Genomic DNA, 26515 nt, shown 5'->3' with positions numbered 1-26515 from the left:
AGTTGATAGTGAAGAAATCAAGTTTTACTCTGTCTGTGTCTATATTTTTCAGTAAGTTAGATGAGATATATATAGAACAAACTAAGCAAACAAGTTTAGTTGCATTGATATAATCAGTTCTACTGAAAATTCAAAAAGTTTGAATTAAGAATAATTGACGTATAGACTTTGAGAAAAGACATTGCAAGTATAAATTCTAAAAAGAAATTGACTGCTTAAGATAATATATAGTGTTGGTTGGTGCATAGACCTTGACTTCCGAGTCAAAAATTAACAACCCTGCCCCACACAACAGGTTTTGGTTCCCTTAACAACCCTGCCCCAATTCCCACCCACCCACTTTCAGCATGATTTCAGGTCCATTAGTCCATTTTCGTACCAAAGAAAATTAAAAAATGAAGGTCACTTTTTAAAATTTTCGGTCTAATTGAATGATCTAACGATTCAACTTTATGTCCAATTCTGATTTTCCTTTGTTTTGCTGGTTTGGGTCGATGAGCAGATTGGGCCTTCAGTGTTTTGTGCTTTGGGCTGTTACACTTCAAGAGGCCAGAATCTTTTCTAAGCACTATTTCATTGCCATTCATTTATGTTACTTGCATGCGTTAACGATGTATGAGAAGATGAGGGCAAAGGCGCTACAACCAAATGAGATTACCTTTGTGTCTGTTCTATCAGCTTGTGCGTATGCCAAGCTTGTCAATTTCAGTTTTAAATTGTTTGAAGCAATGTCACATGAATTTGGACTTGTAGCTAAGATGGAACATTATGGTTGTGTTGTTGATCTCTTAGGGAGAGCCGGGCTACTGCAGGAAACGTACAACTTCATAAAGAAGATGCCTTTCGGTAGTGTGTTCATGTCTAGTCTTAGTTAAGGCTTTAAACATTATTCGATAGTCATTTTCAGTCAATTTAAACTTGTCAATCACGTATGCCCATTCAATCTGTCACACAAGTGAATGCCGGAAACTATCAATAGTTCACATTCTCAATTCAAATGAAAGCAACAACACAAAGTTCCACGACTTGTACATAACACATGCATTATGTCTGATACTTTATTATAGACAAATTTGTCACTAAAAGTTCTACGTTTTGGCTCTCTTAACTACCCTCCACACACACACACACAACTTTTCTCTTTTTTTTTTTTACAACTTCTCTCAGGATTTCATGATTGGCTAATGAAAATGTGATGAGCTTATTTGTCTACTTTGTGTTCCCACATCTCAGGGAATAATAAACCTGAATATTAATAGATCAGGGAATCTGTTCAATGTTTGTTAATTAGTTTTCCTAGATTCACATTTCTACAGTTTTGGAACTGGAAGTGATGAATTAAGTTGAAAGTTGTTATGTCGATAATTGGGTGTATGAACAAAGTCTTGCATTAGAAGTTGGTACGAAAAAGAAGATATGTTTAAAGTGAAGTGATACTGTTAATTAATGATGTGAGACATTTAGGAGGAAACTTTTACCCAAAGCCGACAATATCACACCATTTTAAGAGTTTCTTCATCCAGATTTTTGTGCATGATATATGTCGGTCTATTTGAATCCTTTCAAGTTTTGATTGTTATATGAAAAGAAGAAGAATCTTTTACTTACTCTTTTACCTGGTTCTAGAATGAGTCCGACTAACTTATTTTGTCTGATACCTTATTATAGACAAACATGTCACAAAAAATATCTTTTTTTTTCTCTTAACAACCCTACACACGACTTTCCCTTTTCTATTTACCAAAAAAAATATTACAGTAGTGCCAGCTCTGAGGACAATCAAGAATGTGTGGTTTGCTTATAACTTTATATCGTAGGAATAGGACAGTCACTTTGCTAATGCATTCAGGTTAGATTAGAAATCTACTCTGAATACAGCGCCTTACATAGTGCACCAGCTCGAGCCAATCTATTCTGATGGAAGACAGTGCAGGAGTTCATACATGGCATGTTCTTCATAGATTCAATACCACTGATTCATTAAGATATATAGTTTCTATCTTCCTGGAACTTATAGGTGAGTGTGATACTGCTGTTCTTTTCTTCTTGGAGAGTAGAGCGGAAGAAACATGTTATATTCCTCAAAGTTTAGTGATGGAATGGAGGATATCCAGGATGGTGTATATCGTCCAATTCAAGTAGTTTGATGACAATATGAGAAACTGTAGGTTTTGTTAGGAGTGACTTTGAAATAGGATCTTCCAGCTGATTTTGTTTTAGTGTAACTACGATTAGTTTTTGGGATTTGAACTCCAAATAATTCACATTTACAAGTTATATACTTGAACTTTAGAACAATTTTTTTAACACCATAAGGATATTTAAGTCAATTACTAGGACAGTCTCAATTGAAATTACATCACAGATAAGATAACTTAATAAATTTAACTGAACTTCGCAGTCGAACTAAAGTAACTAACTAATAATCAGGCTGAATATATTACTACATATTATATAACAGACTATTGGTAAACGAAAACTCGTGCTATTGCATCCCAGTAACTCAGTAGACTTGAATTCTGCAATTTTAAAAAATGAAGTGTCACGCCCCGAGCCTACACCCTGGGCGGGACCGGCACCCGGAGACCATTTATGGCCCCAAGCGAACCCTTGGCCTGGCTTTCTTAACTCAGCGGAAACCTCAACAGAATAACTCAATGCAATGCAACATTTCAAAACAACTTAACTTATAAAATATGGCCATAAAGGCAACTCGAATCTCAAAATAGAATATTTACATATATATATGGATGAGAGACTCAAAACTAACTGACTGACGGTCTGTCTATGAAGCCTCTAAAAATACTGAGATGGATGTTAGGACAGACCCCGCAACATCCCAATAAAAACAAAGAACACCAAAATAATCGAGTCCTCCGGAATGCAAGGAGGCTCACCACTGACTCTGGAGTGCTCAGCTGGATCAACGACGTGCAGGATGCTGATCTGGGGTACCTGAATCTGCATCATCAAACGATGCAGACCAACTGGCATCAATACATGGAATGTACGAGTATGCGAGTTGGAAAATTAAGCAACAAAGGCTAGAAGGAAAATCTGGAAGAAACTGAATAGCTTACCTGGCTCAACTCAACTCAACCTGACTGACTTCTTTCAATATAAGGCAATTTTAAAACAAGTGCGATATAAAGAAAGACTGTTTAAAACATGCTATAAACTCTGTATGTATACAAAGATACAATAAGCCTGAAATGTATATAGAAATACAATGAACTGATGTATATAAAAATACAATAATCTCTGCATATGAAAATATAATAACTGCTGTGGGAGCTTCTCTAACCGACAACCATCACATAAGAGCTATAGTGATGATACAGCGATCGACCTCACGCTGCCAGAGCATCTTATACCCGGCCAAAAGTATAAGACCTGAACTGCCTAATGGATCCACTAGTCTAATATGAAAATGATTCATCTAAAAAGTATGATCCTTTTCTTCCCATGGTGGCTAACATGGTTCTATGGGGGCTGTGGGTTCTTTGAACGCTCCCCCAATTCGGTGCTCGATACTACTCCCAAAAAAAACGTACTGGCTCTTATGTTTTTAAAACATATTTATTCCTGCTGATATGAGATAATTACTCAAAAACTAGCCCGAAGGCTCCTTTGGAAATCTCAGTTTCCAACCTTGTCTAAATGTAAAAACATTTCTTTAAAACTTCTTTGGGAATACATAGTTCCCTAATATCTTTGAGAAAAGAACTCAACTTTAAACTCATGACTTAACTTGAAACTGAGACTCTTACTCGACTTGAAACTCTATACTCTTTTACTTGACTTCTGACTATCTTTCCTTGAATCGAAATTATGAATTTAAGGTATTCGATCACATGTTGAGGAGGGATCCTTGAACGCTTAGATGTACTTAGGAGTGTCGGAAACTACTATAAGACATAGGTATAATAGTTTGGAACTTGCATGAGAAAGTGAGAAAAGAAACGGGGAAACTTGGCTGAGACTTCAGGTTTTTGGTGACACAGGTGGAACCTACGGACGCCATCGACGGACCGTAGATGGACTTACGGTCCGTACTATAGGTCCGTGGATCGCGTCAGAGATTTTTCCCCAGAATTCATTTAAGAAAAATGACTAAGTGTTGACCTACGGTCCTGACTTACGGTTCGTAGGTCAGGTCACGGTCCGTAGGTCAGGTCACGGACCGTAGGTCGCGACCGTAGATCGAAGCCCCAAAAAAACCCAACTCCTGATCCGATTGACGGTTGACCAGTACGGACCGTCAATCGATCTACGGTCCGTAGGTCAGGCCCGTAGATGGGTATCGACAGCCCAGAAGTTTCTGCGAATTGAGGGTGGATCAACTTTAAAAGGGGCATACCTCTTAGAATCAAAATTTCCTCAACATACAATAGGTTTCAACTTAATTACACGACTCAATCATGTCTCACAACGAACAATAACCTCAACTACTCTACCAACAACATCAACAACAACTAACAACTTCAATAATTCAACAACAATTTCCGATTCTTTCTCAAACCATAGAATAGACTTGGTGTGTGTGAGGGAAAGGATAACCCACACGAAAACTGACATACCTACTAGGGATCACCCCCGACGATAATCCACGACGGAAACTTGTTGACCTCCTTTCTCCTCTTTCTTCTCTTCTTCTTCTTCTCCTTCTTCTCTTCTTCACTCCCAAGAACCCTAACTCTTTCTCTTCAAAAATGGGACAAAAATGATCCAAAGATCATCCTAATACAACAATATGAGCTCAAAATAAATAATTTGTGAAAGGACCAAAATGCCCTTAAATTTCCGGATGGATTTCCCTTCCAACTGCCCAACTTCTACAGGGAATAACTCCCTCATACGAACTCGGAATTGAGCAAACTCAGTGGCGTTGGAAAGATTGTTCCAAATGCTTCGCAACCATAACTGGAACTACTCCTAACTCATCCAGATCTAGGAGTTACGACTACTCAAAGTTGGCCAAAAACTCATTGATTTCCACACTTAGCCAAATCTCCAGATTCGTCATTTTTTTCCAAAAATGACTATTTCCAAATTTCAAGCTCCTTCAAAGCCACTTAAATTGTCGGATGTTACATGAAGAATTAAACTTAAGAGCTTTAAGGATGAAGTAGGTAGAAATTACTAAAAATAATCTTCTGAAGGATAAAGATCAAGTTGAATACCTGGAGGTCGTTACACACTAATATCTTTTCTTGTGCCTTTTCATTCTCGTAATCATTCTGTGTTCCAATTTCACAACCATCCTCGAAAACCATGTTGGATATTGAGTTGACAACATTATGTATATTATAGACAGTCCAATAACAAGTCCACAACCGTAACCCATGAGAACCGCCTGCCAATTGATCATTGGTGAACCTTCATCTTCTTCTTCTTCTTCTTCTTGATCTTGCTCAACTGGAATTGTCGCTTGTGGTACCCTATCATCACGACCACAATCTCTTGAGGGTGGCAATCCACGTAACCCATCATTTCCTTGGTATGAACTGTTCTCAAACGTATCAAATTGTTTTCCTCCGGGGATGCATCCAACAAGATGATTGTGAGAGAGATTTAAGACTTCAAGAATGTGAGGCATGCAAGCTGTTGTGGAATTCCTCCGCTGATTTTGTTAGATAAGAGATACAATGATTCGAGTACAGATAAATTTTGCAATGTCGCTGGTATATGACCTTCCAAGACATTATGAGATAAGTTCAACGTACAAAGTCCAACGAGATCTCCAATAATGCTTGGAATATGACCTTCAAATCTGTTCTTTGAGAGATCGATAATCATGTTAGAAGCCAAAATTGGAACAGATCATAATCCTGACCCTTTGTTGTAATTGTCGTCAAATAATCAAAATAACCAAAAAGTGGAAAATGCATAAGTACCTCCCCAGCCTATGCCCGAAATCCCAGAGCCACACCTAACCTTTACTAAGGTCCTATTACCCCCCTGGACTTATTTTATATGTAATATTCTACCCCTTTTTGGCCTACGTGGCACTATCTTGTGGGCCCAGCACATGTTGACAAAATTTTCAAGGATAGTGCCACGTAGGCCAAAAGGGGTAGAATATTATAGATAAATTAAGTTCGGGGGGGTAATAGGACCTTAGTAAAGGTTAGGTGTATTTCTGGGATTTCGGGTATAGGCTGGGGGTACTTATGCATTTTCCCCAAAAAAATCATCAATTATATACTGTGGGATTCCTATACTCTCATCAATTATCTTCATCGGTTGCAAATTCCCAAAAAGCCTTTCTGGTAAATTTCCACTAAATCCATTGGATGATAGATCCATAATTTGAAGCTGTGCGAACAAGTTTGTATTCCCTGAAGATTTAATGGGACCATGCAACTTATTTGATCTCAAGCTTAAAATTTTCAAATCAGGCTAAGTCTCCCAACCAGTTTGGAAATGTGTCATTCAATTCATTGTTACCTAGATCAAGAAGTGTCAAGTACTTGCAATTGATCAAAGATCATGGGACTTTCCCCGTTAGCTTATTCCCATACAAGCTAATGACATTGAGATAGTTTCCGATACCAAAAATTGTATTAATTGTCCCACTAAGACTGTTTTTGCTCAAATCCAAATCCCAAAGGTTTTCATTCATCACACCCAAACATTGTGGGATTGTTCCCTTCAAATTATTACTTCTCAAATTTAGCACATTCAGTGCTTTCAGATTGCAGATAGCTGAAGGAATCTGTCCATTTATATTATTGTGCGAAAGAAGAAGACTTCTTAAGTTTGGCTGGTTTACTTGCATGCCTTAACGATGTATGAGAAGATGAGGGCAAAGGGGATGCAACCAAATGAGATTACCTTTGTGGCTGTTCTATCAGCTTGTGCGCATGCCAAGCTTGTCGATTTCAGTTTTAAATTGTTTGAAGCAATGTCACATGAATTTGGACTTGTAGCTAAGATGGAACATTATGGTTGTGTGGTTGATCTCTTAGGGAGAGCTGGGCTACTGCAGGAAGCGTACGACTTCATAAAGAAGATGCCTTTTGAAGCTGATGCCACTGTCTTGGGGGCTCTGATGGGTGCTTGTAGACTTCATGGAGCTATTGAATTGGGAAATGAAGTATCACAACTATTGCTTGAGTCGCAACCAAATCATTCTGGCCGTTATGTGCAACTCTCAAGCATTTATGCTAGCGCACAGAGGTGGGATCATGCTGCTGCCTTGAGAAAAGCAATGTTAGATGCTGGAATACACAAGGTTCCAGCCCACAGTTTAATTTAGTGGAGCTGATAAGTGCAGCAGCTTGGTGATGAAATCTCGACTCATCAAAACCAGTTAAAAGGATCCTGCATATGGATTTTGCACAGAGATTAAAGCACTGCTTCAGATCAAGGAGGATACATTAAAGAAACCTGGTTTCAAAGTCTGTTTGGCTAGGTATTTCTTTTTGTTTTCTACTTTTGTTTTTCTGAATCTTTATCTTTCCCCCAAACCTTTGAAATTACGGTGCAGTTTGCTAATTAATTAATCTGAACAATAGTTGATCACGATAAACATCACCTATAGGCAAGCGGTTCTACTTGACTTCTACTTAAATGAAGTGTCAAATCCATATGGATTTGGATCACTAGCAATTCTATCACTTAATTGTGTGTTCATGTCTAATCTTAGTTAAGGCTTTAAACATTATTGCAGGTCTCTATGCAAGTGGTTATTTAGGACTGATGCATAGTTGCTGTTGTGTAGCAGTAATACTTGATTAACTCAATCGGTACCGCCTACCTCCCACCAACACAGATAGTGGGTAACTCAACCACCAACACAGGTCAGCTTGTGTTCTGCTAGGATTCTAACCTTGGTTTCTAAGGTTGTTTCTCCTATTTTTCAACTGCTAGACCAACCCCATTGTGGTTGTCGTTGCTATTCAAGTTATTGTATGTTGAACAATATCCTGACAAATTGTCACATATTTTACTATGATCTTGACCTTGGGCGTTGTACGTGATCCCTAAACATTATATTATCAACCCGTAGAACTTTACCAATTCATCTTATTTACACTTAAATTCATCTTTAGATACTTAAATGACACAATCCTATGAGCAGCCCATGAGGCCGTGTTGGATACTATAGCGTGTAATGCTGAATTCATTGATGATATTAACAGAAGATTCTCCTTCTCTGAGATAATAGTCTCTTTCTCATGATTCGTCGGTTGGGCATTTTGCTGCTGCTTCAATGATAAAATTTTAAGTTTGAAGACTGCAACTTTGGTCCATGGTATCCTGATGTTTTTTGATCTTTCGATGAGTCTGTAAAAAGTTTTCGAACTCTGTAACTACAGAATTTTATGTTTCTGAATATTAAGTCAAAAAAAAAAAAAAAAAAAGTCGAGTGCTCTATGTTTTTGTTATGATCTCACGTGACAGTGTTGAGTGAAATACAATGTTTTTAGTGATGACATATACCGTCCGATTGAATGATCTGAAGATTCAAGTTTGTGTCCGATTTCTGTTTGTCAGTCAAATTTATTTCAACATGCCATAGACAAATGAAAACAAAATCTGGTCGAGTCTCAAAGGAATAAAAGTCATGTCTTTATTCATAGGATTACAAAAAACTTTATGAAAACATCACAAACTATGAAAGATAAAAGGCTTTTATCTGCATCTTCAGCAACTCTGTAGACTTAAATCCTGCAATTTAAAAAAAATAAAGAGTTAAAGTTAAGAGCTTTAAGGATGAAGGAGGTCGAAAATACATTGATATATAAGAAGTAATCTTAAGAAAGATAAAGATCAAGTTGAATACCTGGAGGTCACTACACGCTAATATCTTTTCTTGTGTTTTTTCATTCTCGTAGTAATTCTTTGTTCCAATTGCACAACCAACCTCGAAAACCATGCTGGATATTGAGTTGACCACATTATATATATTACGGACACTCCAATAACAAGTCCACAACCGTAACCCATGAGAACCCCCTGCCAACTGATCAGTGGTGAATCTTCTTCTTCTTGATCTAGCTCAACTGGAATTGTCTCTTGTGGTACCCTATCATCACGACCACAATCTCTTGAGGGTGGTAATCCTCGTAATCCATCATTTCCTTGGTATGAATTGTTCTCAAATGTATTAAATTGGTTTCCTTTGGGGATGCATCCAACAAGATGATTGTGAGAGAGATTTAAGACTGCAAGAAATGTGAGGGATGCAAGCTGCTGCGGAATTTCTCCACTGATTTTGTTAGATGAGAGATCCAATGATTCAAGTACAGATAGATTTTGCAATGATGCTGGTATATGACCTTCCAAGACATTATGAGATAAGTTCAACGTACGAAGTCCAGTGAGATCTCCAATAACGCTTGGAATATGACCTTCAAATCTATTCCTTGAGAGATCGATAATTATTTCTGTAGTCAAAACTCGAGGAAGTTCAAGATCCAGTCCCTTTGTTGTCACTATCAAAGAATTTGTGTAAATAAAGGATAAATCATCTGCTACATACTCTCGGGTTTCACTGTTCTCAACAATTGTTTTCATGGCTTGAAAATTCTGAAACAGGCTCACCAGTAACTCTCCACTAAATCCATTGGATGAGAGATCTATGACTCGAATTTGAGAAAACAAGTTGCCAGTCCTTATCGGACCATAGAACTTATTTGATCTCAACTTTAAGATCTGCAAATGAGGTAGGTCTCCCAACCATTTTGGAAACGTGTCATTCAACTCATTGTTACTTAAATCTAGAAATTTCAAATATTCACAATTGATTAAAGATGGTGGAACTTTCCCCTGTAGCTTATTGTCATCCAATTTAATGATGTTGAGCTGGTTTCCAATACTAAAAGTCGTATCAATTGTCCCACTAAGACTATTGTTGCTTATATCCAAAACATCAAGTTCACTCATCTCACCCAAACATTGAAGGATTGTTCCCTCCAAATTATTACTTCTCAAATCTAGTAATAGCAGATTTTTCAGATTGCAGATAGCTGAAGAAATATGTCCACTGATATTATTGTGTGAAAGGAGAAGAACATATAGGCTATGCTGGTTTAGGAGTGAATTTGGAATAGGACCTTCCAGCTTATTTTGTTTTAGAGGTTTAGGAAGGGGCCCTGACATATTAACACTATTGAGATATAAGTACATGAGTGATGCACTGCTATTCCATTTGGTTGTGGGAAACCTAACTGTGAGCTGGGGATTGGATGATAAATCAAGTAATTCTAAATCGGAAAGGTGGAAAACTATTTCGGGCAATACCCCATGTAACTCTGTGTATGGAAGCCGTAGAGTTGTTAAATAAGAAGAGAAATTTAGAGGAATGGTGGAAGAGATGTTCATAGACCGAAGGTTGAGCTCTCTTAATTGGGTCAAGTTCTTAAGAAGCAGTTCAAAATTGTGAGGCCCAAGACTAAGCCCATATTGAACACCTATACGAAGAACGTGTAATTTAGAAAGGTGACAGATTTCGGAAGGGATTATACCTGTAAAACTAGAACTCGACAAATCAAGATGCGTCAAACTTGAAAACTCACCAAATTTAGGTGAAATGAGCGATCCAGTGAAATCATTATGCGACAAATCAAGCCTTTTGAGATTGAAGAGTCGAAAGAGGCTACTATTGGAATGAAAATTGCCTCGAAGTTTGCTGCAACGGAGATCAAGCTCAATCACTTGTCCTGTCATCTCGTCGCAATGAACTCCATCCCATGAACAACAATCCGTGCTCTTGTTCCATAAAAGAGTCCTTGGATATGACTGAATCAATTGGCCTACACTTATGTCGTAACAATAATCAGAAGCACTAATTGTAAACATGTGCTTGAATTGTAGAAGAGAAAGAGCTTGATCTTCGGGGCACAAATGAGGTAAGGATGACGAGAAAACAAGTTGAAAGAGAAAGGTATATAGCATAAAAAATACAAGTTTTACACAACCCATTTCTTCACTAAAATGGTCAAAAACTAATTAAGTTGGTAGAGAAAAAATCAAGAAATATTTGTTCTGTGTCTACTCAATAATTTTGATGAGGTATATATAGCACAAATTAAGCAAAGAAAAATTTTCCACGAGAATTGACTGGAAATCTACTCCGAATACAGCACCTTACATAGTGCGCCACCTCGAGCTAATTTTCCGCGAGAATTGACCTGCTGATGGAAGACAGTGCAGGAGTCCAGACATGGCATGTCCTTCATATATTCAACGGAAAATATTCTTAGTTAATAGTTTGGTTTTAAAATGTCCGTGCTGTCAATAGTTTGGTCCAAAATTATCCATACAACTTATAGTATTGTCCAATAATGCCCCTATTGTTACTTAAAGGGTCAAAAATAATGTAACCATCCAAATATGTCACATCATATGCAAAGCCTATGTAATTTAAATTTTTCTTAGTCACTTCCAAGTCAAGTTCAATTTTAGTGATTACATATATCATCCGATTGAATGATCTAAAGATTCAAGTTTGTGTCCGATTTATGTTTATCAGTCGAATTTATTTCTACGTGCCATAGACAAATGAAAGCAAACTCTGATTTGAGTCTCAAAGGAAGAAAAGTCGTATACATCACTATAATTTGAAGCGAAAAAAGAAAGAAGCTGCAATTTCATATACAAAGCATCCCATTGTAGTAGGGTCCGGAAAAAGGTTCATCCCTCTTAATAGCTTACTCTAATGCAAGCATTGATAATTACTCCCTCCGTCCCATTTTATGTGGCACTTTTCGAATTTCGAGATTCAAACAAGTCTAACTTTGACCGTAATTTTTTCATAGATCTTTTAAATAATTTGAATTATCAATTGTTGTGACTTATAGTACTTTTTACGTAGTTTACAAATATATAAATTTTATTTCAAAAAAATTGAAGATTTCATGCACAAATTCTTGGTCAAACTTAAATTGTTTGACTCTCGAAAAACGAAAAGTGCCACATAAATTGGGACAGAGGGAGTATTAGATTACGAACCGATCGTGACTTATAGATCACACACAAATGGCTTTACTATTACATCAAGGCTAGTTCCCGTTCATGATAAATATGGAACTTTAAAAAATAAGATGACTTTTGAATTTTGTGGTTCTAAATTAAAGATACATAGGATATATTAGATCACTGAACCACACATTAAAGTGCAAATTATAGCCTTTTCCTCCAAATATGACGACAATCGTTAATCCATTGCTATTTCACTCGTAGTTAACAAAAATCCGTCGCTAAATAGAATTAACAATGAATTTTGTTGTTTAACTACACGTTACACTTTAGGCGAATCTTACATCAAAATGGGAGAAGAAAGTTAGGGATCTTGTAAGAATAAGTAGTTCAAAATCAACTGTTGAGACCGAGGCTCAAAGCAAACAATACCTTAACAGTTGGACCAGTATAATTACAACAATTGTCTTGCCTTATTATATATACTTCTTTCAATTGTATCTTATTACAAAATTCACAAATATTAATTAAAAAAAATCAAATAGAAATGCTATAAGGGACACAAGAATTGACCTGCTGATGGAAGACAGTGCAGGAGTCCAAACATGGCATGTCCTTCAATGGAAAATGTTCTTAGTGAATAGTTTGGTCTAAAAATGCCCGTGTCGTTAATAGTTTGATCCAAAAATGTCCATACAACTAATAGTTTGGTTAAAAACTGCCCCTATTGTTAGGGTAAATAATAACCATCCAAATATGTCGAACCATATGCATGCGAAGACTATGAAATCTAACATTAGTCAAGTAAGAATTTAAATTTTTCTTAGTTGGTGTATAGACTGGGGCAAAAACTTTTCAAGTTGGAAATTCAAAAAGCTTGATTAATCAGAAAAGCAGCCATCATAGTAAGCGTAATATTTGGCGTATAGACTTTGAGAAAAGACATTTCAAGTCAAAATTCCAAAACGAAATTGATTGGTTAGGATAATCGTGTTGGTTGGTGATAGATCTTGACTTCCAAGTCAACAATCCAACTTAATTTACTGTTACGTCAAGCTAAGGTTAGTTCCCGTTCTTTTAAGGCTCTGTTCATATTTTAGGTTCAGTCAAATCAACTGCATAAATAAAAATTACAATTATAAACAACATTAAGTTAAAAATTATATAGTAGTCTTTTTTAATTTGTTTATCTTTGTTTGACTTGATATGAAATTTTAAAAAATAAAGATGACTTTTGACTTTTGTGGTTATAAATTAAAGATACGTAGAATATATTAACTACGAATTTCGTCGTTAATCCATCTCTATTTCACTCGTAGTTAACAAAAATCCATCGCTAAATAGAATTAACGATGAATTTTGTTGTTTAACTATACAAAATTTATCCATCAACGAAATCATCCTATTTTATTTTAGTAGTGATGGTTAGAACTAATATTGTTACAAAGGGCATTTACAAAACAAGAAGAACACATTTGAGACGCCCATGACGGAGGGATCATAGCCACTAAAAAAGAGGAATATGTTACACTTTAGGCAAATCTTACATCGAAATGGGAGAAGAAAGTTAGGGATCTTCTAAGAATGAGTTCAGAATCAACTGTTGAGGCACCGAGGCTCAAAGCAAACGTATAATACCTTAACAGTTGGACCAGTATCATCACAACAATTGGCTTGCATTATTATATATTCTTCTTTCAATTATACATCTTATTACAAAATTCACAAATATTAATTTAAAAAAATCAAATGGAAATGCTATAAGGTACACCTTTTCCAGTAATTCCAGGTTCAGAAAATGGTTTCAATAATTCATAAGGCATAACTCCAGCTCCATTTCTATTCTTCAAATTACAATCAGCATTTCTAGCATCAATTATCCCTTCAAGCTCCTTCAATTTCCCCGAAAATACCTCGAACGCCGCATTAATTACGGGTTCATCTTTCCAAAAAGGTTCAATATTTGTACCAACATACTCTTCATCTGGAGAATGATTTGATAAAACATCCAAAACTGCTATTACTGTTGTTGCTTGAAGTTGTGATGGGAAGCATTTTAATAATGCCTCCTCAGGTTTGTTCAAAAAATCCTCCCATTCTTCATCTGTTGGATCCTCAGTTGGCATTTTTGACCTAGCAATTGTTGGCCTATTTGGAAAGTAGCCTACATATTCAATAGTGTAAGTACAATCAATCGTCTATCAGAAACAATCTCTCTACTCTCGTAACAATATCGTAAGATTTGCATACATTCTACCCTCTCAGACCTCACCTGTGGGATTATACTGAATATTTTAAATAATTTTACTTATATATATACAGTAAAGAGTACGTAGCCTAGTGTACGAAGCATCCTACATTAATTCACACATGATTCAGGGAATGACACACCCTTAGTTGAGTATAATCTATGCAACATACTCTAAAAAATTCGTAACAATTTTACTGTTGTTCCAAGACCTATCCTTCATTTAACTTATATGCACGGACAACTTATTTTGCTTGGGCTTTCCAAAAATGTTGATACATCCATGTCTGATTCTCCAAAAATTTACTATTTTTGAAATATCTGACACACACTTGTCGATATTTTTAAAGAGTCTGAACAACATAGATTTATCGTTCATTTAACTTATATGCACGGACAACTTATATTACTTGAACTCTCCAAAATTGTTGCCAGATTCTCCAAAATTTCACTATTTTTGAAATAGCTGACACACACTAGCTGATATTTTTTAAAGAGTCCGAACAACATAGATCTATCCTTCATTTAACTTATATGCACAGACAACCTGTGTTACTCAAACTCTCCAAAAATGTTGTTATGTCTAATTCTCTAAAGATTCACTATTTTTGAAAAATCTGACACACACTAGTCGATGTTTTTAAAGAGTCTGAACAACATAGCAGACAATATGGAAAACAAATGCAAAGAGGCTAAGGAGAGTACCTGCATAGCTGTATTGGCCAAAGTTTACAGCTGCATGGTGGCCAGAAGCTACCCAAATTATTGTTGTGACAATACCAATTAAGTCATCTGGGGTTTTTAACTCTGGCCACCATGGCTCATCTTTCTTGTCACCATGTCCAACATTTTTAATCTCTGACCACCAAGCTTGGAGTTCTTTATCAGATTCAATGAGATTTGTTTGTGGATAATAATGATTGACATAATTTGTTACCCATTGTTTAAGTATGTCCCAAAGTACTAAACCATCACTAGCAAAAGGGTAATCTTCTATTGTTAGTCTCAATCCATATGGTGCATTTGGATCTTCCTCTGCCAATCCCCTGTATATTTTGCACAAAATAGCATATCAATACGGAAGCAGGGGGACAAGGTCCGAGTTCTTTTTCGTTGAAAAGTTACACTGTATATATAGTAGATGTTGAATATTCCCCTGGTCTATCGTACCAATGTTCACAACAACATGTCTTGATTCAGATATGTGTGTTGGTATGGATGTGTGATAGTAGGTTAGTTACCATTTTTACTAAGTAACCAATTCAGGTTAATTGTGGAGATTTACTTGTAAATATCTCATAACTAAATAATTAGCGAAAATCAAAAGTTGTGTTGAGGTGGTAAGTACCCTCTATATTTAACCAAAGATCTCTAGTTTGACCCATGTTGAGTCTCATTTGGTTGGCAGTGCTTAGCCTCCAAAATGGGACTTCCTCTATGAACTCAGACTAGTTGGATCCATAGAGGGTACCAGATGGAAAAAAAATAAAAAAAATAGAAGATTAATGACCACCAAAGATCACAGTGGGGTAAGTATCCCTCCATCCTTAACAAAAGGTTTCGAGTTCGTTCCCTATGAATAGCATCACATTGTTTGAAGTGTTTCACCCCAAAATGAGATTTTCCTATGAAGATTCATATTAATCAAACCCTAAAGCAAGCAAGCTCGGACATCAGATGAAAAACCAAAAAAAAAAGAAAGAGAAGATGAGTGACCACCAAAGTTTGTGGTAGACTAGTAAGAAAATATATGTTTATTTTTAACCACCTATGAATCGAGTCACCTTTGGTTGGGTGCGCTTTACTCCTAAAGTAGAACTTTCTTGCGTGAATTCTGATTAGTTGGATATCAAAACAGATACCGGACACCAAATCAGAAACAGAAAAATAGAAGATTAGTAAATTATTACCTACTAATAAGATCCTGAGGGAGTGCTTCTCTATCAAACCTCCATTCAAGATCATAGGCAACAGAACTCAACTCCATTGAATACTTGCCAGGGGAAAATGAACTCTCAATAACACCATTGGCATTAATAAGTGCTTCTCTAGCTGTACCATTTATCTCCATTGTATATCTAAAATGAGGAAACAATAATCTATATATTGGATGCATTGCACTTAGTTGCCTATTAGATGCTATAATGTATGGCTCTGTACAACAATGAGTTCTTAGCCTGCAAAATTTTGAAGAAAAACAATTAGCCATAAGTTTTTAGGTGATCCGATAGTATAAAAAAAGGCATAATAATAAATATATAGTCAAACTTGGACTCAGCTGGCAAGTAAGCACTCCAACTTTCAGTATGCACATCTAGACACCTCAACTCGTTTCTACTGAATACTCCAATTTATAAATGATCATCTAGACACCTCAAATTGTCTCCACTGTGTCAGTTGAACACTCAAACTTATAAAATGATCATCTAGACACCTTCCAAATTAATGTGTCACGTCAGTTCACGAGACACAGTGGGAACAAATTGGGAGTGTTTAGTTGTCAGTTGAGACCATTGAGGTGTTTAGAGACATGGACTCTCAAAGTTGGAGTACTTACTTGATAGTTGAGGCCAAGTTTAAATGTCTTTTTATGTGTTATGCTTATAAGAAAATTCTTATACGACGTAACTAGCGACTTTGTTGCTCAGACTCTTCAATAATGTTGACAAGTGCGTACCGAATCCTCCAAAAGTAATGCATTTTTTGGAGTATCCGACACAGACACTACAACATTATTTTAGAAGAGTCCGAGCAACATAGCACAGTGCATGTATCATCATCACTTACCAATGACTAACTAGTTGGTGATAGCCAGAGTCATGAGCGAGAACATGAGCTTTAGCAATCCTCCATAACCAAGCACCAGTGGCATACCAAGTTGGGCAATAAACTTGCTTCCATTGAGGCTTATCATCTACTGGTGGCCTAGTTAGCTCAATTGCCAAAGGTCTCAATGTGCCATTAGGTGTCAAGAAGAACAAAGTTCTTGATCCATAAAGTACGGTCCCTTTAAGTTCATTCACTTTGTTCACATATGGCAATAGCAAATCATGATAATCTAGGATGAACAACTTCTTTTGTTGAACTGCCTGCATTGATTATGAAACAAAGATCATAAGGGGAGATCTTGAATTTTTGAACCCCCTTAACAAAAAATAACATTTGTTGTTCATCGAGAATAAGTTCTAGATGTAATGTGCACATAAGTTAATTTTGTCTATGATGCAAGAGTTCGAGACAATTCAAGAAGTTAAAGAGAGTGAAGATAGTGTAGTGTGTTGCCTATTGGCGGGAGATTCAGTTGTCTTGACTTGTGAACAATTGAGCAACACATATAACTTGTGGAAAATTGAACACGTTCGCTATATTATTGAAATGTTTTTGAAATCTTGTGTCATAGTTAAAACCAATTTATGTCTGATGGGCAACAAAGGATATTTTTTATGCGAGATCAAAAGTTCAGGATCACTCCTTATGAAAGTCATTCTTGCACATCGCTCTGTATAATCACGTAAAGTGCACAAGCTAGTCATCTATTATTTGCGCAGTATGACCTTTCTTGAGACTATTATTTAAATCTCGCATCCCAATTAGTTCAACAAATTAACTAAATTTCGCCTTTAAAAGTAGTTGAATGAATCTTTTCCTTTTTAAAGACAAATTTAGCCCATTGAGCTATTGGGGGACATGATTTAAAGAGTGACCTCAAGAAGGGTCATCTGTGCAAATAAAAAATACCAAACTATTGGCCTGACCAAATATCGTCTGTCCACAAACAAACCAAAAAATATATATATTTTTCTCGTAGTTGAAAATAAATAAATAAAAATGTTGTGTTTATATATACCTCTTCAACAGTCATAAATCCTCCAATTTCTAATTCAATTAGCTCTTTTGTAATTGCTGATTCAGGAGGTCCATACACCTCAGGGTCTAGCTTGCTCTTCAATGGCCATTCCTGTATTTAGCAACGGATTAACAACATATAAAATTATGTTGGACGAAGCAATAAACTATATTCTAGCTCAAAATGTTTCAACCATTATTAAAATGAAAATTAAGGCAATAACATACGGTAACCAATTAGCGTATACTACATGGATTGATGTAAACAACCGATGTAGATAAATCTTTTTATCGGAATTACATACCTTAACCAATCGTATACTGTATGGATTCAAACCAGCTAAGGTTTGACGAGCAAATTCCACATCTCTAAACCATGCAAATTTGTCCCCTGCCATAAATATAAATAAAATATTTAGTTTTACAAAAAATAAAATAAAAATAAAAATTAAACATACAAACAATATTTCGCATGTTTGGTGGATCCGAACAACATTGTAAATTTCTAATCTACATAAGTTACAATTCTCAACAATAATGTTATCACCACATTCCTATAGGTACATATATGATATGTATCTGTCGATAGTTAGTAAAGAGTCTGAGCAACATATGCTTTATAGGTTTTAAGTACTTACTTTCAAGAAATTCAGGAGTTCCAAAAAGCAAGACATCTTTTCTAGTTTCAGAAATTGCCCTAATGAGCCTTCGTATAATCGAAAAAAGGCTATTTGTTTGAAGTGCCGGAAGTTCTACTTCGACGTTGTAAAGTGAGTCGATGGCCGGAAAATGGGGAAATCCGAGCTCGGGATCGGTGATGATCGATTGCAACCCTGGCACAACGGCGTGTAGGACCGCATAAATGGTGTTGCCTGAGAATGATAAGTTCTTCACTTCTGAAAATGCTTCATCTCTTGGTACATAGGTAAAGTCACTCTTTGATTCGGATAATGGATCTGCATGCTCGAAAAAGAGTCAGACTACAAGGATCTATCGCACTCATTCAAAAGATATTTACTATTTTGTATATATAATAAAGTGGAATGTGTATTGTGTAATCTTGAAAACATGGTCCAAGTTATCAGTTATGTAATCATGTCAAAAACTATAATCGATAGTAAGAGTGTGTAACTGGGTCTCGCCAGGCATAGATAGGATATGTTTGTATTATCCAACAATTCCCCTCCCAACATCTGTCACATGCAACATGTCATTCATGGGAATTGAACCCATAACCTTGATTCTGATACTACTTATTAGAATCTCAATCGCTTACCATTATACCAAAAAAACATAATTGATAGCCAGGGCACAGCTTTTATTTCGTAATTAATTTCATCAAGCAAATGTCATGTTCGAGTTCGATCATAACTCCGACCTAGACCATATCCGGCTTGTTGCCTTCATGATCAACTACATAATAAATAATCTAATTATGTACATAATTTTTTTATGTTGTCAGTGTATATTAAGCAATAAAAAAGTATTTTAGGTTTATGAACTACTCCCTCTGTCCCAATTTATATGACTCACTTTCCTTTGCAGTCAGTCCCAAAAAGAATGACACATTTCTATATCAAGTAACAATTTAACTTTAAAATGTATATTTTACCCTTAATGAAATGATTTATAGACACACAAACATTCATCACTTATTTTAGACCACAAGTTTTAAAAGTATTTCTTTCTTTCTTAAACTCCGTATCAAATCAAACTAACTCATAGAAAATGAAATGAGGAGAGAGTCTATATTTACCTTTTTCACTTCTTGGTCTACCAGTTCTACACCTTCTAGGATAAGGTAACTCTTTTCCACCAAGTACTGGTCTTTTACCATCAACATCACCATCAGGATTACCAATATCATTATAAACATCATAGTCATAAATTCTCTCAAATATTTTTCTTTCTCCAAATCCATCACCTCTTAATGTCACAAGTTCTGTCTCTCTTAACTTCTTTAGTCCACTTGGAGTTTGAGATGGTAAATATGACTGCCATAAGAAAAAAAAAGAATTAGAGTATACATCGTTGATCATATAATTAAGTAAATAAATAAATATGATTCTACAAATAGGATTTAGAAAGGGCAAGTAAATAAATAAATATGATTCTACAAATAGGATTTAGAAAGGGCAAAATATATGTAGATCTAATTTTCTTTACCTTAATGGAATATATAAATTATTTTCAATAGATCATCAACTCAAAAGAAAGAAAAACAAAACATATTTTACAATTTTTTTTACCCTCCCTAGGAGCTCCCACCCTTTTTACTCTCTTGATGACTCGAACTCGCAACCTTTAGGTTGGAAGTGAGGGGTGCTTACTTCCAAATTTAAATAGATTGCACGAGTCATGTATTTGTGAGCTGATTTTATTACCCTACGACCACTAATTATCATAAAGAATTTTCCTGCACATGTTTTTTTCTCTTTTTTTTTTTTTTTAATAATTGTGGTGTTCAATATAATTTATATATCTCTTTCTCGTATGTGTCCCATCACTCATGTGTAAGTGTCAATATCTCCTTTATTTTCCTAAATTCTAACGTTAGACTAATAATAATAATAATAATGGACTTATTAATATAAGGTGCACAATAATAGCATCATCCTATGTTTTGTACTATAATAATAAATAATTGAAATTGGACCACAACCCCACTTTTTTGTGACATTTTTTTGTCTTTAAAAGTGCAACATGAAATATAAAACAAAATTACTACTTTGCTTCTTTGTTCAGAAATTAATGGACGTATATGTGGTCCAATATTTCGATAGTTTATTACTCGTTTTAAATAATCTTTCATGATTTTTTTAAAAAATATTCATTAAAAATTTAATTAGAAAGTCTTTTTTTTTTTTTTGTAAAATAACTTATCTTTTATTGGTATTTATGAATAATTATAATATATATCAGTCATAGTTATTGTGTTTGTAGTTTTCAAAAATAATAACTACTAAGGATAGTAGGGATGAACTTCTAAAATGACTGATAATTTCAAATAATTATTTTTAAAAATTACGATAAATAATTTGAGACAAATAAATATATAATAACTCGTTATTCTAACCGTTAATTTACGACAACCAGTTACTTTTATATTTTGGACGAAGAAATCCTATATATAATAAGTTGTTTTTTTTAATCTTCAATTATGAGTAAAAATATACCACGTCAATATATATAATTCAAATTTCTTCAATAATAACATCTTTTCATTCATTATGAAAATCAACCTATTATTTTGAACGAAGAAACAATGTCTAAAATAAATCAAATTTTCCGAATTATCAAAGAATATAAATAAATAGAGGAGAGGGAATTTACGCAAACCTTATTGGTGAAGAAAATTCTTTTATCAGGATTATCATATTTGGAATGAACCCAAGAGTTGCATGTAATTTCAACTTTGCCATGGACAAAACCGTCAATTACTATATTCTTCACATACATTTGCTTGCGGTGTTGATTTTCTATTAAAATTGCACCAACGTCCCCAAAGTCTTCAGGAATTACAAATTCAACCTCATATTCTCTGTTGCCATCCACATCTCGTCCACGACGTGCAAATCCCTCAATTATTGGCTTCTCAATTCCAGTCTCTTTAAATAAATAAGGAATTAAAATAATTAATATAATATTCAAAGAATGGGAAATTAAATAAAATTTGGTAAACATTAGAGGGAGAAATTACAATTCAATATTTTAACTTGACATTAGCTGATATTTATGTGCCCTCTAACTTTGGGTGTGCATAAGTAGACACTTAAACTTGTATAAAGTTGAACAAGTCGGCATACACGTCTTATGTGGCATAATCAGGTAGGATGCTCCGTAGGATGCGAATTGTCACATAGAACGTCAAGTAGGACACGAGTGTCTACTTGTCCAACTCTATATGGAGTCGTTTGGTTGGGAACAAGTTATCCCATCATGTATATGGGATAGCTTATCTCATCACTAAGGTATAAATGATAGGATAAATAATCTCAGGACTGTCTAATATATCCAACCAAATGCATGATCAAATAATCCTGCATTTACCCCTGGGACTATCATTTATACCTTATAAGTTTAAGTAGTTTCTTGTGCATATCCAAAGTTGGAGGGTATAGATGTCAGATAAGACCAAGTTAAAAGACACATTTATATATTATGCTTTTGAATTTTATGAATTTCTATAACGACTTTAAATTAATATGCTAAAAGATAAGTTTACATTTTTTTTATATTTACAGATATCTAGTGATTTTTTAAATATAAATGCATGATCAGGACAAAATTATTAAATTCACATTAATTCAATGCTTCAAGGCCATATCTTACTCTAACTAAAGGTACTTTTAACTTCTAAAAATTTGGACAATTACAGTCTATATATTATAAATAACTTTTAGTAATATTTTTTTCTTTTTCTTTAGGATAGTCCTAAGCAAACAAACTACTCGCTCCCGTTTACGTTTGCTTATGCATTATACTAATAATAATTTCTTTTTTCACATTTAGTATATCGAAAGAAAAACACTTTTTTTCATCATGAATAAATCAATATGAACGGATGAAGTATAAATTAATAACCTGTTTAGCCAATTAAATTAAGCGCGCCAAAATTTTCAAAATAATAATAATAATAATATAAGTCCTTAATTTACCTATAAACCCTAGCATAGTCTGACCTCTTTATATATAAAATATTTTATTATAACAATTAAGTTTTTATGTCATAGATTTTTTATATTATGTTATATTATATTTTTTTTATAATAGCATATTACTATAACAGTAAAAAATATCTGAACAACCGATGTTATTCTAGAGAACTAGTTTACTTCTAAGTGAATGCGATAGAAGAAAATTTGCAAATGAAATGGCATCCACACGTAGTCTTATCAAAGGTACTTATTTGAAGTAGACATGAGGATAATTGTTTTTTTTTTTTCATTACAAAAGTATGTTATTTTTTTGTTTGCAAATAATTTAATTTTGAATAAATGTTACACAAGTATAGTATAATTAATGTTTCGCAAGTTCAAAAAATCTTTTCCTTCTATCTTTCTTAAATGTTATGTTCGATTAAAAAAGTTCACATACTATAAAATTATAGTAATATTATTTGTTTTCTGTTCGAACAACTCTTTGTGATAAAAATAAATTATTTTTTGGATATATTAGTAAATTTCAAATAAATAACATATTTTTATATTGCAAAATATCTAACTTTAAATTCACTACTAAAAATAAAAAATAGCGACTGACAATTTCTCCTTCATCAACTTCGAAGCTAGCTAGCTCTTCAGGGAAGGAAGGGAGCAAATAAAACTACTTGTTTTTTTTAAAAAAAAATATATGATAACAATAATTTTTTTGTTATTTCTAAACTGTCAAATCTCTTTAACATTATGTTTTTTTTTAGTATAGAGTCAAAGAAAATTCAAAAATATTAAATATATTCTTGAATATATCTCTGAATAAATTCTTGATCTCGCCACTAATTAAATATACTTTTCCTCCTATGTTGCACTCGCTTTTGCTCCCTTCTTTGGTTTCAACTGTGATTCATTAGCACATCCACATAGAGTTAAAGGATCATGATCAGTTTAACATTCTTCAATATTTTAGCAAATATATTACTCATATATATAAGTCAGAGAATAATTACTTTATATATTTTTTTACTAGTTTATATGGTATTGTTAAAAATTTGAGATTCAAATTAAACATCTAAACTTTGATCTTGAATTCGTACATATAGAAGCTTTAAGTTTCTTTGAAATAAAGATTCATCTATTTGAAACACTACGGTAAAAATGTTATAAATTTATAATTACGTAAAATATCTAAAAGACACATAAGGAAATTACGATCAAGTAAAAGTGACTCTCGAAACTCTAACTATGTCACATACATTAAGATTAGGATGGAAGAAGTATATATCAAACTTTGAACATTCTTAATGAAATTTCTCATTTCGCCAGCACTGCCCTGAATACTCTAACCAGCACACATAAAAGCTTAAATGAAGAGAGAACACACTTTTATTTACGGAAGAAATATAAATTTATGAGTGAATCATGAATACTTACTGGGATCAAGCTCAGCAGCAACAATAGACAAAAAAAGTGATCTACCAAATAAATCACCAATATCATCAAGTCCTCTTGTTAAACTCAAATTAGTTCCTCCAACTGTTCTTTGAACAATTACCAATGCTTTACCACTTGTTGATTTTTCAATATTAGAACTTTGCACATATGTGGATTTTTCAGTAGAACTTACCACAGCCTTGGTGATAAAATTCTTCTTTTTTTTATTAACTCTAAGATTTTTATTATTTAATGTATTTATGGGAAAAGAGTCTAAGAATAATGGTTTAGTATTCCAATATGGAATTAGGGTTTTTGTGGATTGTGATGATAGTTGAAGTTGAGGTTTCAACATATTTTTTTTTTAAATTGTTTTGTTTGATATATGGTTTGGTTTGTATTATGATTCTCTAAGGAGTTCTCTTTATATAGATGATGGAGTTTTGCTTAGGGAACTTTGGTTTTTTTGTTGTTGTTGTGTCTTTGGCTTGATATAGGTTTATAGATATGGTTGTTAAGTAGGCAGATTAGATTGAATTTTAATTTGTCAAATTTGTAACTTTAGTTAAAAATATTTGAAGTTGGTCTTGACAGATTATAGCATTTACTTTAGACCGATATCTATGTACTTACAAATATATATGAAGTTAAACACAAATTTTTAACTTCAGTCAAATACGTCTGAAGTTATATTTCTAAAGTGGTTAAACTTCACAAGAAAATATATATTAAATTTTGACTAGTCAAACCAGGTTGAGTTAAACGTCCATGATAAGTAACGAATCATAATCCAATCAGTTAAAACAAAAATTAAGAAACTTCTATCATATCATCCAAAAACCTTAAAGTTTTCTAAAAATTAATGGTCCAATTTCAAGAATATACGATGTCGAAAAGTATAACGTTTGAATAAATAAACAAAACGAATTATCAAAAACAACACATGGTGGTGTCACACTAGCTACAAATCTACCCCACTACTTGACTAATAAGATTTTACTCGCTCCGTTTCAGTTTTTTTGTTTTATTTTTCTTTTTAATTTTTTTCTGTTTTGACCAACCTTTTAAATATAATTTTCATTGTCTAGAATATATAGGTTGTGGACAAAAAAATTTTTATACGAATTAAGACTTGATAATTCATAACTTGACTAATAAATTCAATTTCAAGTTTGTAATTTTTTTATAAAAAAATTCAATTTTATTTATAATTTTATATTCAATGTGTGAATAGATTATTCGTATCATATGTGAGAATATTATATTAAAACCACATATATATCTCTACAATGTTTTTATAAATAAGTACTTGTATTATACGTTATTACAAACTTTCAAATTCACATAATCTTACAAAGATTCATTAGTACTCCAATAAATCTACAATAGAAATAACTGATTATTCTTTAATATAATCCCCAAGATGATACGGTCAATTTCTTCACATGTCGAGCATGACTTTTTTTCTGTAAAATTTCAAAATATAAATTTCTTTTTATAAAATATAAATTATAAATCAAATATTTAAGTTTTAAAAAAATTAAAATCACAGTCCTGAAATTTAAATCCTATATCTTTTAGGTGAATTTTGAAATTGCAAATATATATATTTTTATTTTATTTTTTTTCTTATTAATTTTTTTTTTAGAATTAGCTGTCTGAGAGAGATGGTGAGTTTTGTTTTTTTATGTTTTGAATTGCGATATGAAATTTCCAAAACTATGTTCAATTATGTCTATTTTAAACTTATCATAAACTTTATTTTAGACATTTTAATTATGATAAATTTAATTGAGTAATTGAATATATGATAAAGTATTCTTATTACATATTTAGCTCAATTCTTTTAAAAAAGTTTTTGTGTATGTTCTCAAATGTACCCATTAAATAAATAAATTAACCACTTAATATATGTCTTTTTTCTTAATTATACGCATTAACATAAAAAAAAACTATAAAACCACATGCATATTTCAATTGAAGCCGATAAATATAATTAAAGAAAGTGACGTATTTTATGGGTTAACTTATATATTTAAGAACTCTTTTTTATTTATTAACATCCTCAATTACATGGACCCTCCAGAAAGATGTTTTGGTAACCAGCCTATTCAAGATCTTTCTAGTTTTTTTTTCCAAAAAAAAAAAAAAAAACAGTATTATAGCATCATAAATTTGATGTATATTGTGACGTCATAATTAACAAATTTTTAATAAGTTAATGATATTGAACAATATTGTTTTTTCTCGACCATTTCAAACTCAAGAATTTTTCTAGAATTTTACTTGCACTATTTCGAATTTAAAAAATACATTATATTCACGTATGTTGAATGATTGTATTAAGGTTCCAACTTGAGGCCATGAATGCTAGACCACAATATATATATATATATATATATAT

The 26515-nt window shown here is 33.5% G+C and overlaps 1 protein-coding gene and 1 pseudogene across 1 annotated transcript; both read right to left on the bottom strand.

The window, feature by feature from the left end:
• Positions 1–5200: 5200 nt before the first annotated feature.
• LOC125837360 (receptor-like protein Cf-9) lies at positions 5201–10937 on the bottom strand (annotated as a pseudogene).
• A 2729-nt stretch (positions 10938–13666) lies between these two features.
• Positions 13667–24566, bottom strand: LOC125837349 (linoleate 13S-lipoxygenase 2-1, chloroplastic-like). The gene is made up of 10 exons (XM_049516487.1): positions 24112–24566; positions 21362–21630; positions 19779–20016; positions 18661–18978; positions 18328–18413; positions 18024–18134; positions 16964–17265; positions 16087–16353; positions 14882–15222; positions 13667–14092 (listed from the first exon to the last, which is right to left on the bottom strand). Exons 1-10 carry the CDS (start codon positions 24464–24466, stop codon positions 13674–13676), a joined length of 2706 nt encoding a protein of 901 aa, XP_049372444.1. The 5' UTR covers positions 24467–24566; the 3' UTR covers positions 13667–13673.
• Between the last annotated feature and the right edge of the window lie 1949 nt (positions 24567–26515).

This window comes from Solanum verrucosum, unplaced genomic scaffold, assembly GCF_900185275.1.
Source record: "Solanum verrucosum unplaced genomic scaffold, falcon-dt-bn FXZP01000284.1, whole genome shotgun sequence".
In the NCBI taxonomy this organism is placed as follows: Eukaryota; Viridiplantae; Streptophyta; class Magnoliopsida; order Solanales; family Solanaceae; genus Solanum; species Solanum verrucosum.
This window is presented reverse-complemented; position numbering and strand designations above follow the sequence as displayed.